At 48.8% G+C, this 14,457-nt stretch overlaps 1 protein-coding gene across 3 annotated transcripts in view; it reads left to right on the top strand.

Moving 5' to 3' along the window:
• KAZN (kazrin, periplakin interacting protein) overlaps nt 1-14,457 on the top strand; it is a 258,853-nt gene that overhangs the window by 167,000 nt on the left and 77,396 nt on the right. The window contains exon 1 of one of the 3 annotated variants that reach the window (XM_035120460.2): nt 8,423-11,724. The exons of the other annotated variants lie outside the window; for them this stretch is intronic. Coding sequence (XP_034976351.2) covers nt 11,448-11,724 — 277 coding nt within the window. The 5' untranslated portion in view covers nt 8,423-11,447. Of the gene's footprint in view, nt 1-8,422; nt 11,725-14,457 lie in introns of those variants that run through there. 3 annotated transcript variants of the gene reach the window in all.

Genomic DNA, 14,457 nt, shown 5'->3' with positions numbered 1-14,457 from the left:
GTTTCAGGCACTCAGCAAATGCATCTGGCAAAAAAAGCATCCCTCCTAAAAGCTCTTATTACCCTTTCAGGTCCTTTCCAAGGTCCTTCACAAAAACAGCTGGCCTTCTCCACTCCCTTCCATATAGCAATGGAAAGGGGGAGGGTGCCGTGCCATCAGAGTTCACCTCTTTCCACATTCATACGCACAGGGCAATGTGACCCAGAGGACATTCACCCTACAGCTCTGACTTGCGCTGAGTCAGACCCTTCTTCCATCTTTGCCTACACTGACCAGCAGCAGCTCTCTGGGGTTATAGGCAGAGCACATTCCCAGCCCAACTGGGAGATGCTGGGGATTAACTCTAGGACCTTCTGCAGTCACAGCAAGTGCTCTATAAGACTGAGTTGTGGCCGCTCCTAATAAACATAGGAAGCTGCCTTATGCTGAGCCAGCTGTGAGTGGTCCACCCAGTTCAATATTGTCAACACTGGCTGGCAGCAGCTCTCCAGTGGTTTTTCCCAGCTCTACCAGAAGGTGCCACAGATTGAACCTGGGACCTTCTGCATGCCGAGCAAGTGAGCTAGTGCTGAGCTACAGCGAGTAAAATTGCTCCTTCCTTACTTCTCCCTAGGCATTTTATTTGTTGATTTGATTTGGTTGCCCTTTACAACAGAAAAATAGGATAAAAATCATAGGAATGTAATCATAGAACTGCTGTATACCTAGTCAGAACACTGGTCCATCTAGCTCAGCTTTGTCCACCCACACTAACTGGCAGCAGCTCTCCACTGTTTCAAGGCACTGCGGCATTGAACCTGGGACCGTCTACATGCAAAGCAGGTGATGCTCTGCCTTTGAACTGTGGCCCCTCTCTAAGGCTTGGCAGTATATCGATATATCGTCCGAAACCGGTTTGAAGCTCCTATTGTGATATCGGTTTCATACTTTTTGGCCTGGCAATATATTGCAAACCATGATCTGTGTTGGGGAGGGTAATATATGACCCAAAGCTAGTTTGAAATCCATATTGTGATATTGGTTTCATAATTTTTGACCTGGCAATATATTCCGTGTGTGTGTGTGTGTGTGTGTGTGTGTGTGTTTGTGTGTGTGTGTAGGTGTAGGTGTGCGCTATGCAAAAATCACGATGCAGGCAAAACCATAAAGCCAGGCACTGCCTCTTCATAGCTCCATCCTTACTTCAGACATTGCGATATATCACTATATCACGATGTTTAGCTGGCAATATATCACAATGTAGTGAAACCATTGGAGGTTTTCAAACAGAGGTTGGATGGCGATCTGTCAGATATTCTGTGATTTTTTTTTTCATTGCAGGGGGTTGGACTAGATGAGCCTTGGGATCCCTTCTAACTCTACAATTCTATGATTCTGTGTTTGCTTGGCTACAGTGAAGAGAGGCCTCTCATTCCCTCAGGGAAGGCAATCTGCCAGTCAAGGCTGCCATTAGATTTATGCGAGGGCAGCTCCTTTCGGCCTCTTAGAGGAAGCAAGTTCCCCTTGCCTTTTCTCTCCGATTCTTCAGCAGCTGATCTCAGCTTGTAAAGGGGCAGGCAGGGGCCAAGAGGCAGAAGCATTTCTGGCTTGTAAAAAAACACACACTTCCATGTCCTTTAACGAGCCATTTAACTTCCCTGTCCGCAGCACCAGTGTCCTTGTTTTGTAAAAGAAGAGTTGAAAAGCCTGACTTTCCCAAGCTGGTAGCGGGTAAGAGGGTCAGCAAAAGTTAAAGGCAGGAGGGATGGACCTAAATCAAGACCTTCGGAAGAACGTCTGAAGGAATTGAAGCAATGCAAGGCACCAAGAGGCTCCTGCAACTCTGAGAAAAAGAAATGAAACGGCGGGATTGCAGGGAACAGTCAGGGAGGGAGTCTGTATGGTCTCAGGGGTCTTCCAGACCAAATGTGGCTTTTAGGACACTCCCTAGGCTGCACCTCCCCTCCTGCCATGCCTCCTTTGCCCAGGCCAGATCCCTGAGTGACATTACTTGTTGTCCAGAAGAGAATGTGGTGCTCAGGCTAAAAAAAGATTCATCCCCCCTGTTGCATCTGGAGGATGCTATTTTTGCCTACCTCTGGAATCTGCAGCAGTGGAGATGAGACAGGCAAAGAGTACTCCTTGCCCAAGTGGTCCCCGAAACTGGGATCAAGAACGCAACAATCATTTAACATACATCCTCTGAGACGTTTAAGCTCACACGTTCGCTCCCACAGATGGGCAGGCCGTAGAGTTTGGGGAGGGTGGGAGGGAGCCAGAACTGAAGACAGTAAACTGTAGACATAATGACTGTGCGGCATGATTCATTGTTGAACCCACGGAGTGGGTTTCATGCTGAATGAGGGTAGTCATTTTCTCTTTATCTCCTCAACTGTTTTGCCTCGCTTTTATCTCCTCGACTCTCTTAGCTGGTGGTGATGACAGGCTGTTTTTCGAGATTTTGCTTTGTTTTGATGCTAATATTTTCAATGGCCATGCCAGTATTTTAATGGTTTGGCCAGTAAAACTGAGTTAAGAACCTAGACCGGGAAGAGACTGGTGGCCCAGGTGGTACATCTTCCTGTTCTCACAGTGGCCACCTAGATGCATCTGGGAAAACCTACAAGAAGGGCCGTCGCCTCCATGGTTTCTAGCAACTGGTATTTGGAGGCATTATTGCCTCCAACCATGGAGGCAGAACATAGCTGTTGTGGCTAGTAGTCACTGGTAGCCTTCTCCTCCAATCTTCTTTCAAAGCCATCCGCCTTTATGGCCATCATTGCCTCAGGTTCCATAGTTTAACTGTGCTCTGTGTGAGGGAACTCTGTTGTTCTCTCTAATGCCTGAAGAACCATCTTGTGCCCCTGGTTTGTTCCACCATCACCACCACCATGACCCCCAGATGCACCTCCAGTCTTCATCCCTAAGCCATCAAGAATTGCCTGAGCTCAGGCATCCCCAAACTTCGGCCCTCCAGATGTTTTGGACTACAACTCCCATCTTCCCCAACCACTGGTCATGTTAGCTAGGGATCATGGGAGTTGTAGGCCAAACCATCTGGAGGGCCGCAGTTTGGGGGTGCCTGCCTTAGCTCCACCTACAAACAGCCAGGTTCTGCAATGGCTCCACCCATTTGGCCTTTATAAAAAAAAAACCTAGCAATCCTAGATTCAAGTAGTTGCTGAGACAGAAGCCAAGGCCACGTTTTTGCCAGGGCATCTCCATTTCTCAATCCTGAACTGTGGGATAAAGGGAAGCACCCATGAGCTTGTATGGAGCATGTTTTCCTCCCTGGCAAACTTCAGGGAGTCTCCTTGCACAGATGAGACTGAGAAGGGTGGTTGTTTATTTAACCGCAGCATCTAGTTTCCTAGAAAGGAAGCTGCTGAAAGAGCCACTTGATTACTACAAGACTGTTCCCAGATTTGGTGCTCTCCGGAGTTGACCATTGGCCATAGTATCAGTATCAAAGCCTTTATTGGCATCACTTACAAAAATTCAAAGTAAATAGGCCAGTACGATCTCATCGCCATATCATCAGTACAGTCACTTGCCAAAGGGAAGAGGGGGGGCAACAATCTGTTTCACCTCTGTGGGTCTCCAACAAGGGCAGGGTCCTGTAATGTACTTCGGCAGCAAAAGATCAAATAGAGGAATTTAGCTACTGTCTTGGTGAGCTCCTGATCTCTCCCCCCTGTAATAGGAAGCGTATAACCTCTGTCTCCGCTTTCCATATTGGAATACATAGTTGGTCTAGGAATTGTTGGTGGAGATTATCATACATTTTACAATTGAGGACCATGTGAGCTAGAGTTTCCACCAGGTGGGCATCACATGGGCAGATCCTATCTCCTTCTGCCAACCCCACAAACCTACCCCAGAGGAGGTTAGAGGGATTAGAATTGAACCTAGCCAGCGGGGAAAAAAACCCTTCTTTCTTGCGGGTTAAACAAAAATTGTAAATAATTGGGGTTAAATTCCTGTGCCAAAGAGAGTCAAAAATAAAAAGGGGAACGTGTTTTTTCCGCAGCTGAAATTAGTTCCTGGCGCTCTATGTCCCATAACATTGGCCATAGTGCCTGATGTTAGATGAGGTCCAAAACCTCTGGAGAAAACATCAGAAAATCCCTGCTGGATCACACCAATGGCTCATCTTGTTCATTGTCCTGGCCAGATATTAATATGGGCCGTCTGCAAGCAGGACCCAAGTTGCAGCAGCAACACTCTGCCCACTTGTCATTTCCAGAGACTGGTATTCAGAGGCATTTCCTGTCTGCTTTCACCCTCCCCGTGCTCTAGAATCCTGCCACTTTGTTTTGCAACCACGGCTTGGGGTAGCAACGCTGGCCGCCAGCCCACTTCTGTTAAACGTTTCCTTTCCGCTGCCTCTCCTAGGCACCATTAAGACAGCGGCTCCTCTCCCCCTTTTCCCATGAGGGCGACCCTTTAATTCACTTTGGTGCCATGTACTCGTATTTATGTGTTGCAAGCAAGCGAGAGTCCTTGTTCTTGCAACACTTCCAACTTTTAAGTGACGAGAAGTGCATTGTGCATGCGGGGGGGGGAGCGGGGGGGAGTCTGCTGCTTGATCGAATCAATGTCTCTCACTTTGACCAGCTTGGGATGTGTGGACAGGAAGCAAATTGCAGCCCCGGTTGTTACCTTTCTTCCCCATAGGAAGTTGCTCTGTCGCTGAAGCCACCACACACCAACGCTTGGTCTCTGGGAGTTGCCTCACTCTCTGATCAATGGGGACATAGCATTTAGAGGTCAGGCAAATTCTGCCCCTGCAAAGCTCCCTCAGCAGCGCTTTGCAGGCACCAAGAATCAACCAGTTGCCATGGTTGCAAAGCCCTGTGCAGGACTCTGAGTGAACCCTGACCATCAGCTGGTTGCCATGGCTGAACTCGAGTGTTGTGCAGCACTTTGAAGCTCTGACAGTCAGCTCAGAATATAGGAAGCCACTTTATCCCGAGGCAGGCCTTTGGTCCAGCTCACTTAGTGATGCCTGCACTCACTGGCAGCAGCTCTCCAGGGTTTCAAGCAGGGGACGTTCCCACCCCAATGTGGAGAAGGCAGGGGCGTGGGAAGGGTTGTGTGTGGCCCATCCCAGGTGTCATCCTTGAGGGGGGGTGACAAAATGAGGGGTGGCACTTACCCCGGGGCCTGGCCTGCAGGGCACCCGAGCCACGCATCTCTCCTGGGAGTGGCGCAGTAGCTCGGGGCTCCACGCTGCCCCAAATGGCAGCGTGGGGCTTGCGTCTGCCAGGCAGACTCTGCGGGCAGCTCGCCACACCGCCCCCCTAAGCGGATCACCATGCCACGCCCACCACTCTGGGTGCCGGAGCAGCTAGCTACGGCCCTGGGAGATGCCAAAAATTGTAACCTGGGACCTTCTCCTTGCAAAGCAGATGCCATGCCCCTGAGCTATGGCCCTTTGCTTGCTTTGAAGCCCCAATAAGTAGCTGGTTGCCAGGAGTTCCACCGGCACAGTTTAAATTCAAACCCTGCAGGTGAAAAGAGTCCCTTGGTGTCATGGATTGGGTGAGTGCAGATGAGACCTCTGGGTATAAGGTGGTATAATAATAATAATAATAATAATAATAATAATAATAATAATAATAGCCACCAGCTGGGCAACCCCCAAGGCAAGAAGGCTCAGAGCCCAGGGAGTGGTGGTGGGACAACGGTGAGTTGATCAGAGGGAGAAGACTAGGAAGAGATACCTCTATCAGAGCCTGGAGAGGTAATGTGAGCAGGGAGAGTCTGTGGCAGAGAGAAGTCTAGAGGCAGAAGCTGAAGCAGGAGAGTGGAGGAGGGAGGCCAAGAGGCAGAGGTGAGTCAGGCTAGTGAAGTCACAGGTGCCCCCCCCCCCGCTGCTGCAGCAAGCTGCCCTCCACTCCTGACTCCCAGAGCCAGGAGAGGCATAAGAAGGGTAGAGCAAAGACAGGCTGGATGTGGGCACCGTCTCCAATCGCTTGGAAATACGGAGGAGGAGACATGGACAGCTGTGAGGAGGTGGGGACCTTTAGTCTTGGCAACTTGTTTCATGGAATAAGACCCACAGGGAATGAGCTTGTTGTGTACTAAGCTTGGATCCTAGAACAATAGGCAAGTAAGATCCTAGAATGCAACAACTGATTGGCTTGCAGTAGAAGACCAATCAGGCTCCAGGAAGAAGTTAATCAGCCTATTAGGCCGGTAGGGTTGTAGAATGCAACAACTGATTGGCCTGCAGGGAAAGACCAATCAGGCTCCAGGAGGGAAGCAGACTCAGCCAATCATTGTGTGAATAATGTATATAAAAGCCTGAGGTTTGGGGGGAACATTTCATTCACTGTTTTACAAGCTGCAATAAAGAGCATGAAGTCACTACAGGAGTATATTTCAGAGCTGCTGTGCTTATTATGCCTGACACTCAGCCAAGTTTGTGAAAAACATGTTTTTGCTACTAAAAAGTTAACACCAACTTTGAATTGTATAGTTTTCCAACAGGCTCGCTCTGTGACACCTGACATCATTGTGGTGCCAGATCACCGACAGGTGGGGTTGCCATACCTACTGGTCAAACCTGGGGTGGCAGAGGGAGAGATTATTAGATTCACCCTGCTGGCCTGATCCAATTCCCCACTGCTAGTCAAAATACTTGCACTTGATTTCTATGAGTACTACCTCTTAACCTGGAAGCCATCCCTGGTACCTTAAGGTTCCCAGGATACTCTTGTCTCACAGCTCTTAAAGGAAACGGGCACCACCTTCTGTTGGAGGAATGTAAGGCCACCTCACCCAGTTTCAGGAAGCTACCTTAAAAAGAAGAAAGTCTCCCTGAAACTTTTCTTGTAGCAAATTGGGTATCCATGCCTTAAGGGGCCCGAGATGCCCAGGAAATGGATTTGCTTCAAGTGTCCATATATTAATTGCAGTAGTTGCTCTTTTGCCAGCTCCATGAATTTGGAGCTAACCCTGAATGATTTCAAAGCATCAGGAAGCTGTTTGGCTTAAGGGGACTAGCAATGCAGTGGTTTGGCTGTTGATTGGAGGTCACTGGTTTGACTCTAGACCAAATTAGCATTGCTTCCTCGTATAGCTATTGCCGGTTCCACAAGGGCCATCCAGTCCAACCCCCTGCCAAGCAGGAAACACCATCAAAGCATTCCTGACATATGGCTGTCAAGCCTCTGCTTAAAGACCTCCAAAGAAGCAGACTCCACCACACTCCTTGGCAGCAAATTCCACTGCCGAACAGCTCTTACTGTCAGGAAGTTCTTCCTCATGTTGAGGTGGAAACTTCTTTCTTGTAATTTGAATCCATTTCTCCGTGTCCCCTTCTCTGGAACAGCAGAAAACAACCTTTCTCCCTCCTCTCTATGACATCCTTTTATATATTTGAACATGGCTATCATATCACCCCTTTCTCTTCTCCAGGCTAAACATACCCAGCTCCCTAAGCCGTTCCTCGTAAGGCATAGTTTCCAGGCCTTTGACCATTTTGGTTGCCCCCTTCTGGACACGTTCCAGCTTGTCAGTATCCTTCTTGAACTGTGGTGCCCAGAACTGGACACAGTACTCCAGGTGAGGTCTGACCAGAGCGGAATACAGTGGTACTATTACTTCCCTTGATCTAGATGCTATACTCCTATTGATGCAGCCCAGAATTGCATTGGCTTTTTAGCTGCTGCATCACACTGTTGACTCATGTCAAGTTTGTGGTCTACCAAGACTCCTTGGTAAGTTGCTTTGAGTTGCTTGGGGCAAGGAAAAGCAACTAACATGTTTAATAAAATACAAATAGACTTGCTGGATCAAGCCAAAGGGTGCCCATCTTGTCCAGAATCCTGTTCTCACCATGAGCATCTAGATGCCCCAATGGGAAAGCCCATGAGCTGAACCTGGGTGCAACAGCAGCACTTTCCCCGCTTGCAATTTTCCAGCAACAACAGGAATTTGGAGGGAGTGGAAGTAGATCATAGCCATGCGCAGCCATCCTCCTTGCACACACTCAGGCACACATGCGATGACCGATTGCCCTACAGTTTTGCAATCCCAATAGGCCCTCTAGAAAAAAACTTAAAAACAAGAGGCAGGCCTGCTAAAGGTTACCAGGCAAATCGAAAATACAAGCCCGCTAGAGTCTTGGCTTGTAATCCTGAGCATTACTGCATTAAGGAAAGCGATTCGTGATAGCTTACATAACAGGCTGTTGCTTCCTCGCAGTCCCTCCTAACAGGATTTATTAAAGGAGGGGAGACTTAGAGGGAAAGTGTTCTGCTCATTAAGCCTGCCCCTTTGAGACATCAAGTTCATGCTCTTTTTAAATGTCTCCCAACACAATCAATCCAGCGAAAGGCTGCCGCGAGTCGCTCTGGCAGCTCCTTCAGCCCAAGCCTGTTGCGGTTTCTGTGGAGGGGGGGGGGTTGGGACTCTCGTGTCAGAATGGACAGATCTGTAAGTTTCGCTTTCTCGCAGTTTCTCATTCTTCCTTTTAAAAGAAAAGAGTTTGTTTTAAAATACAGTCAACACAACTTATACATGTTGAACTTGCACAGTTTCAATTTTATGCAGTCGAAGGCCAGGCGCAGTCACGCAGATCGAATGCATGGAAAGCAGAGAGCTTTTTGTGTGGGGTTTTCCCAATGTGGAAAGAGTTTTTAAATTCTCCCTCTTGCTTAGTGGGCTATGGTAGGGTCAAGCTTTCACAGGACAGCCCAGCAAGATTTCATGAGAGCCTCCCAGAGCCTAGTAAGCAAGTCTGAGAGCTTAAAAGCACTGTGCCTTGCTTGGGGCCAAGGTCTGCTCAGCACATGACTCCAGAAGGTAAGATTGCTTGCACAGGGATGGTTCCAAGGGGGTGCTCTGATGGGACATGTTTTCGCTTATATTCCATTCCAGGAACGTAACCCCCACACAAGCTGCAGTTCGCTGTATGAGAAACAAAATAAAAACCAACAAAACTTTTCCAACATCCCCCCCTTTTCTCCCCATACAACCAGTTGCCAGCATTAAAGTAAGAATTAGGATGCTCTCGTTTCTCTTTTTTTTTTCTTCAGTGATTCAGTGTGACTTACAAGTGCAGTTCAGGAGAATCTGGGGCTGCTCCAGTTTGTCTGTACAAATGGTCAGGGGCACAGTGAAGATATTCAAAATCGTGTAGACCGTATTTGTAAAGAAGCAGCTGGCCGAATGTTTTTCAGCCAGTTTAAAATGCTTCAAGTAAGTTTAAAATGCTTTACTTACAGATTCAAGGTCTTAGTCATGCATTGTTCCATGCAGCAGCAAGGATAATAGAGGCAAGATACTCTTGGGTAGAAAGTACAGCAAGATAGCTTCAGGCGTGTGCTCTAAGCTCAGAGCTAGCTTAGACATGTCTGTTCTCACTGGCTACACGCTGCAGAAAAAGTTTGTGTTTCTAAATTAATTGTACAGAAGCCCTAAGATGGCTTTGTTAGAAGTCATGTGCCCATCTGGGCTAAACACAGTCTCCTCAGACGTCCTGCTTCAATGGTTACATTGTGGAAAAGAATATGGACAAAGGAGGGACCTTGACTTCCTTCCATGGTGAGGGGGCATGACCTAACTGAGTCTATCTAGCGATAGCAGTTGTACTTAATTATGTTTGACTGCAGTCTCTCACAGTGTGGTGGTGGTGCTTCAAACAGCACTTTTGAGAAGTGCTTAAGACAGCCCCCAGCTTAATTACTTCTCAAAAGCACTGTTTGATGTAGCTTGCATGCTTCTTCTGAGAAACAAATGTCCATTGGCATCATCCAACAGGGGGAAGCTGCCTTTATAAAAAAGGACAGGTGGTTTCTTCATTTGTAGCCTTGTCCCCAAATGCTGGAGCAAGTTGCCTGCCCCACCACCCAGCTGCTCCATTGGAAGCAAAAGCAGTTCAGGGGATTAAAGAGAAACCTGTTGGGTCCTGTTCCCAAACCATGTAGTGCTGTGACTTCATGGAAACATTGAGAAAGAAGATCTAGGTTTCTTTTTTAAAAAATAATAATAATCCTATTTTACCATCTGCTGGCAACCACTGCTTGCTTGCCAGCTGGGCGGTGTTTGGCTTGCCAGTGCCAACCTGTGGGAATTGTAGAGCTGGAAGGGACCCAGAGGGTCATCTAGCCCAACCCCCAACCCGATCGGACATATCATAATGGTTTTGTGTAATTCTATGGTTTAACTGCACTTGGAATACTCTGTGTATGCAGTGTGGTATAGGGGTTAGAGTGTCAGACTAGGACCTGGTAGACCAGAGTTAAAATCCCCACTTGGCCGGTCTGTCGCTCTCAGCCTAACCTACCTCACAGGGTTGTTGTGAGGATAAAAAAGGAGAGAGGGGAAGAGCTCACAGGAGAAAATGCTGGAAATAAAGGCATGCATTCAACTAATTCCTGCTCAGAGCAGACCCATTAAAATTAATGAAACTAAGTTAGCCCTGTCTGTGAATTTCATTGGGACTACTCTGAGTAGGCCTAGTGTTGCAGTCACTGCTAGTCGTGCTCAGAGGAGACCCACTGAAGTTAATAGGTCAATGTAATGAAGACATATAAAAATGCTTTATATGAGGAGGGAAGATTGCCTTGCAAAAATGTGTTTATTGGGAGAGATTTACTCAGAGATAGAGGAAGAAGGAATGCGACTAAGTGCTGGCACATCCATGCTTTGCATGCAAAAGATTCCAGGTTCAATTTTATTTGAAACCATGAGGACTAGCATCTTTACAAGACGGACCATAGTGTCTTGCATGCAGAAACGTTCCCAAGTTGGTCGTTCTAGCTGGGGCAAGGGGAGCTGGAGTCCAGCCGATGTCTGGGGACAACTAGTATGAGCAGGTCTCTCATGCCCAAGTGCTGTCCTCCCTGACTGGCAGCAGAAGCTCTCCTGAGCTGAGAGATGCCTATTCCTGGTTGCGGTCCCTAAAATCAGGGACCGCACATGAGTGCTTACCTATGATTCCTGCATTGCAGACAGTTGGACTAGATGAGCCTTGGGGATCCCTTCTAACTCTATGATTCTGTGATTCATTGGAGGTTTTTAAACAGAGGTTGGTCAGGGATAATGTAGCTGTGATTCTTGCATCACAGGGGGTTGGTCTAGATGACCCTTGGGAACCCCTTCCAATTCGATGTGCAAATCATGTGCTCTGCCTCTGAGCTACAAGCCTCTCTCTCCCCTCCCATCCCCAGCGTGACGGGGCAGGGCATTATGGGAGGACAGCAAATTCTTGTACCAAAGCTTTTTCTTCCCAGTCTCTTTCTGCTCCCTTTTTCTTCTCCGTGACTCTAACAGTGGGGCCGTTTAGCACCTTCCCCTGTGAGAAGGAAAGGGGCGGCACTGGCTGAGCAGCTTCAAAAGAAAAGAGCTGAGTCCGGAAATCTTGTTTGGTGCAGCTTAAAATCTCTGATTGGAAGGCTGAGCCAGGCAGGTGAAGTTCTCTCCCTGGGCACCGCCTCCTTCCTCTCAGTGAGCTCATGCTGGCAAACTCTGCAACCTGTAACAGGGTCAGGTTCCAAGGTGCTCAGGTAGCGCAAAGGGCACTTCCTGCTTTGGTGGGGAGGAGGAGTCAAGAGGGGAAAGAAAGAAAGAAAGAAAGAAAGAAAGAAAGAAAGAAAGAAAGAAAGAAAGAAAGAAAGAAAGAAAGAAAGAAAGAAAGAAAGAAAGAAAGCTTTCAGATCTCCAGGGCTGAGTCTCCCCTTCCCCTCTCCAGACTCCGCACCATGAAGTCGGAAAGCGAGGAGAACAAACCGGGTATGTGGGGAGAGTAGTTGCTTCCACGGTTACCTGTCTGAAAATAGCAACCTCGTCTAGGGCCTCGTCTTTAGTGGGGCTTTTGCTGAGGGTGTTTGAACAGAGATCACTTTTGCCACATTCTGGGCTGGCTTCCCTTGTCCTGTGAGTGAGTTTGTGTAAGTTTGTGCATTTGTTACAACAGCCTCAGGGAAATACCGGAGGCCGCATGGGCAGCAGAGGTTGGCAGGCTGTTGTTGTGCGGGCAAGTCTCCGTCATCTTCTTCTTCTTCTTTTTTTAAAAAAGCACCTTGTCAATCGCTTTTAAACTTGCCGAGGCGCGAGAACTAGGAGCAGCCACCCAGAACGGCTCTCTCTTTAGGGCACGGTCCATTTTTCCCCCTTCCGTGTGCAGGGAAGGGGAATCGGAGCCACTGCTGAGCCTCTGAAATGATAGCCTTCAGGGAGGTGTGGTTGCAACGCCACTAACGGGGCGCCCGAGCCCCAAACGGTGATAGACTTGTTGGATAGTGGCTTGGCGAACGCTGGGAGTTTGACAGGCTGGGAGTGGCTGGTGGGCACTCGGTGCATGAGATCATTCTTAACATGATCTCGCCCTCGTCAGCTGCTGTGGTTGCTAGGAGCCCGTTGGCACCTTGGGTTTTAATTGGGATCGCCCTTCCAGGTTGCTTCATTGCCAGGTGTCTTGGGTCGGGGGCCTTCGGCACACGGGGTTGGAGAACAGCTGCCAGGAAAGGTGTGCTGCACCTGAGGGTGTGTAGCGGTGTGTGTGCCGTGGCTTGCGTGTTCTTCTTGTGCTCACACCGACAAGAAAATTGCAGGAAAGCAGCAAAGAGAACAGGCCGGGGGGAGGGTGTAGGTGATGTCAGAGGGTGGGGGGTGGGGTCCCTCCCTGGCTGCAGCCTCCCTGGAACCCACACAATATTTCTTGGCATTAATATAGGTACCCGTATATGTGATGCCCTGCAGGTGTTGGACTCCAACTCCCATCAGCCCCTGCCAGCATAGCCAGTGCTCAGGCATGATGGGAGTTGTTGTTGTTGCTGCTGCTGGCATCCGCCTGTCTCGAGAGGCAATGGAGTATACTTCCGGGGGTGAAGTCAAACTGCGGTTTTAGCAGCACCGAAGTGACCTGGGCATTGTGTATGGAGGTTCTGGGCTTTCCAGACAGCAAGACCTCACTCTTGGCGTCACCGATGTGGTCCAAAGGGAAGCAGAGCAATACATTTGGCACCAGCTTGGCTGCAGGAGTTGCCAGAAGGAGGCGTACAAGGCACCATCCAACTGCCTTAGGGACTCCACACCGTATTTGTGTAGGGTTTACTCCTTAGCTTTTCTTCTTCCAAAGATATTTTGCAATGCAGCGGTCCTGGCAAAACTTGCGAGCACCTGATCTCCTCCGCCCAAACACTACGCAGGGGTCAGCAAACTTTTTCAGCAGGGGGCCGGTCCACTGTCCCTCAGACCTTGTGGGGGGCCGGACTATATTTTGAAAAACAAATATGAACGAATTCCTATGCCCCACAAATAACCCAGGGATGCATTTTAAATAAAAGCACACATTCTACTAATGTAAAAACACCAGGCAGGCCCCACAAATAACCCAGAGATGCATTTTAAATGAAAGGACACATTCTACTCATGTAAAAACATGCTGATTCCCGGACCGTCCATGGGCCGGATTTAGAAGGTGATTGGGCCGCATCCGGCCCCCGGGCCTTAGTTTGGGAACCCCTGACTGGGAGCAAAGTGCAGCTATTTTGAACCACTTAGGAACATAATAAGGCTGCCTAGACATATACTAAGTGAGGCCATTGGTCCATCGATCTTAGTATTGTCTACACATTCAAATGTACCACCCAGTAGCCCAGGCATCCCCAAACTGCGGCCCTCCAGATGTTTTGGCCTACAACTCCCATGATCCCTACCTAAGAGGACCAGTGGTCAGGGATGATGGGAATTGTAGTCCAAAACATCTGGAGGGCCGAAGTTTGGGGATGCCTGCAGTAGCAATGGCAGACTCCTTCCCTCTTTCCCCCTGCCTCGATTTCCCTATTTCTGTTCTCTCCTCACCTGTTGAGTTTTGCAGAAAGTGAAAGGGGCAGCCTAGACCCTGCTGGTCTCAAGTGGTGCAAAGGCTTTGGCTCTGTTTTCCTCACCCGCAATAGAATCATAGATTTGTAGAGTTGGAAGGGAACGCAAGGGTCATCTAGTCCAACCCCCAGCAATGCAGGAATTGCAACTAAGAGGCCCCCAATTTTTGAGCTTCCAGAGATGGGTGGTGATGTAGGCTCAGTGCTTTTGCACATTCATCTGTAAGATCACTTGCAATGTGAAATCATGAGGGATAAAGGTAAAGGTACCCCTGACCATTAGGTCCAGTCGCGGACAACTCTGGGGTTGCAGCGCTCATCTCGCTCTATAGGCCAAGGGAGCCGGCGTTTGTCCTCAGACAGCTTCCAGGTCATTTGGCCAGCATGACTAAGCCGCTTCTGGCGAACCAGAGCAGCACACAGAAACGCCGTTTTCCTTCCTGCTGGAGCGATACCTATTTATCTACTTGCACTTTGACGTGGTTTCGAACTGCTAGGTTGGCAGGAGGTGGGACCGAACAATGGGGGCTCATCCCGTCGTGGGGATTCGAACCGCTGACCTTCTGATTGGCAAGCCCTAGGCTCAGTGGTTTAGACCTCAGCGCCACCCGCGACCCTATCACAAGGACTAGATGGTTAT

This window comes from Zootoca vivipara, chromosome 6, assembly GCF_963506605.1.
Source record: "Zootoca vivipara chromosome 6, rZooViv1.1, whole genome shotgun sequence".
Taxonomy (NCBI): domain Eukaryota; kingdom Metazoa; phylum Chordata; class Lepidosauria; order Squamata; family Lacertidae; genus Zootoca; species Zootoca vivipara.
Note: the sequence above shows the minus strand (reverse complement) of the source record. Positions and strands in the feature narration are given on the sequence as shown.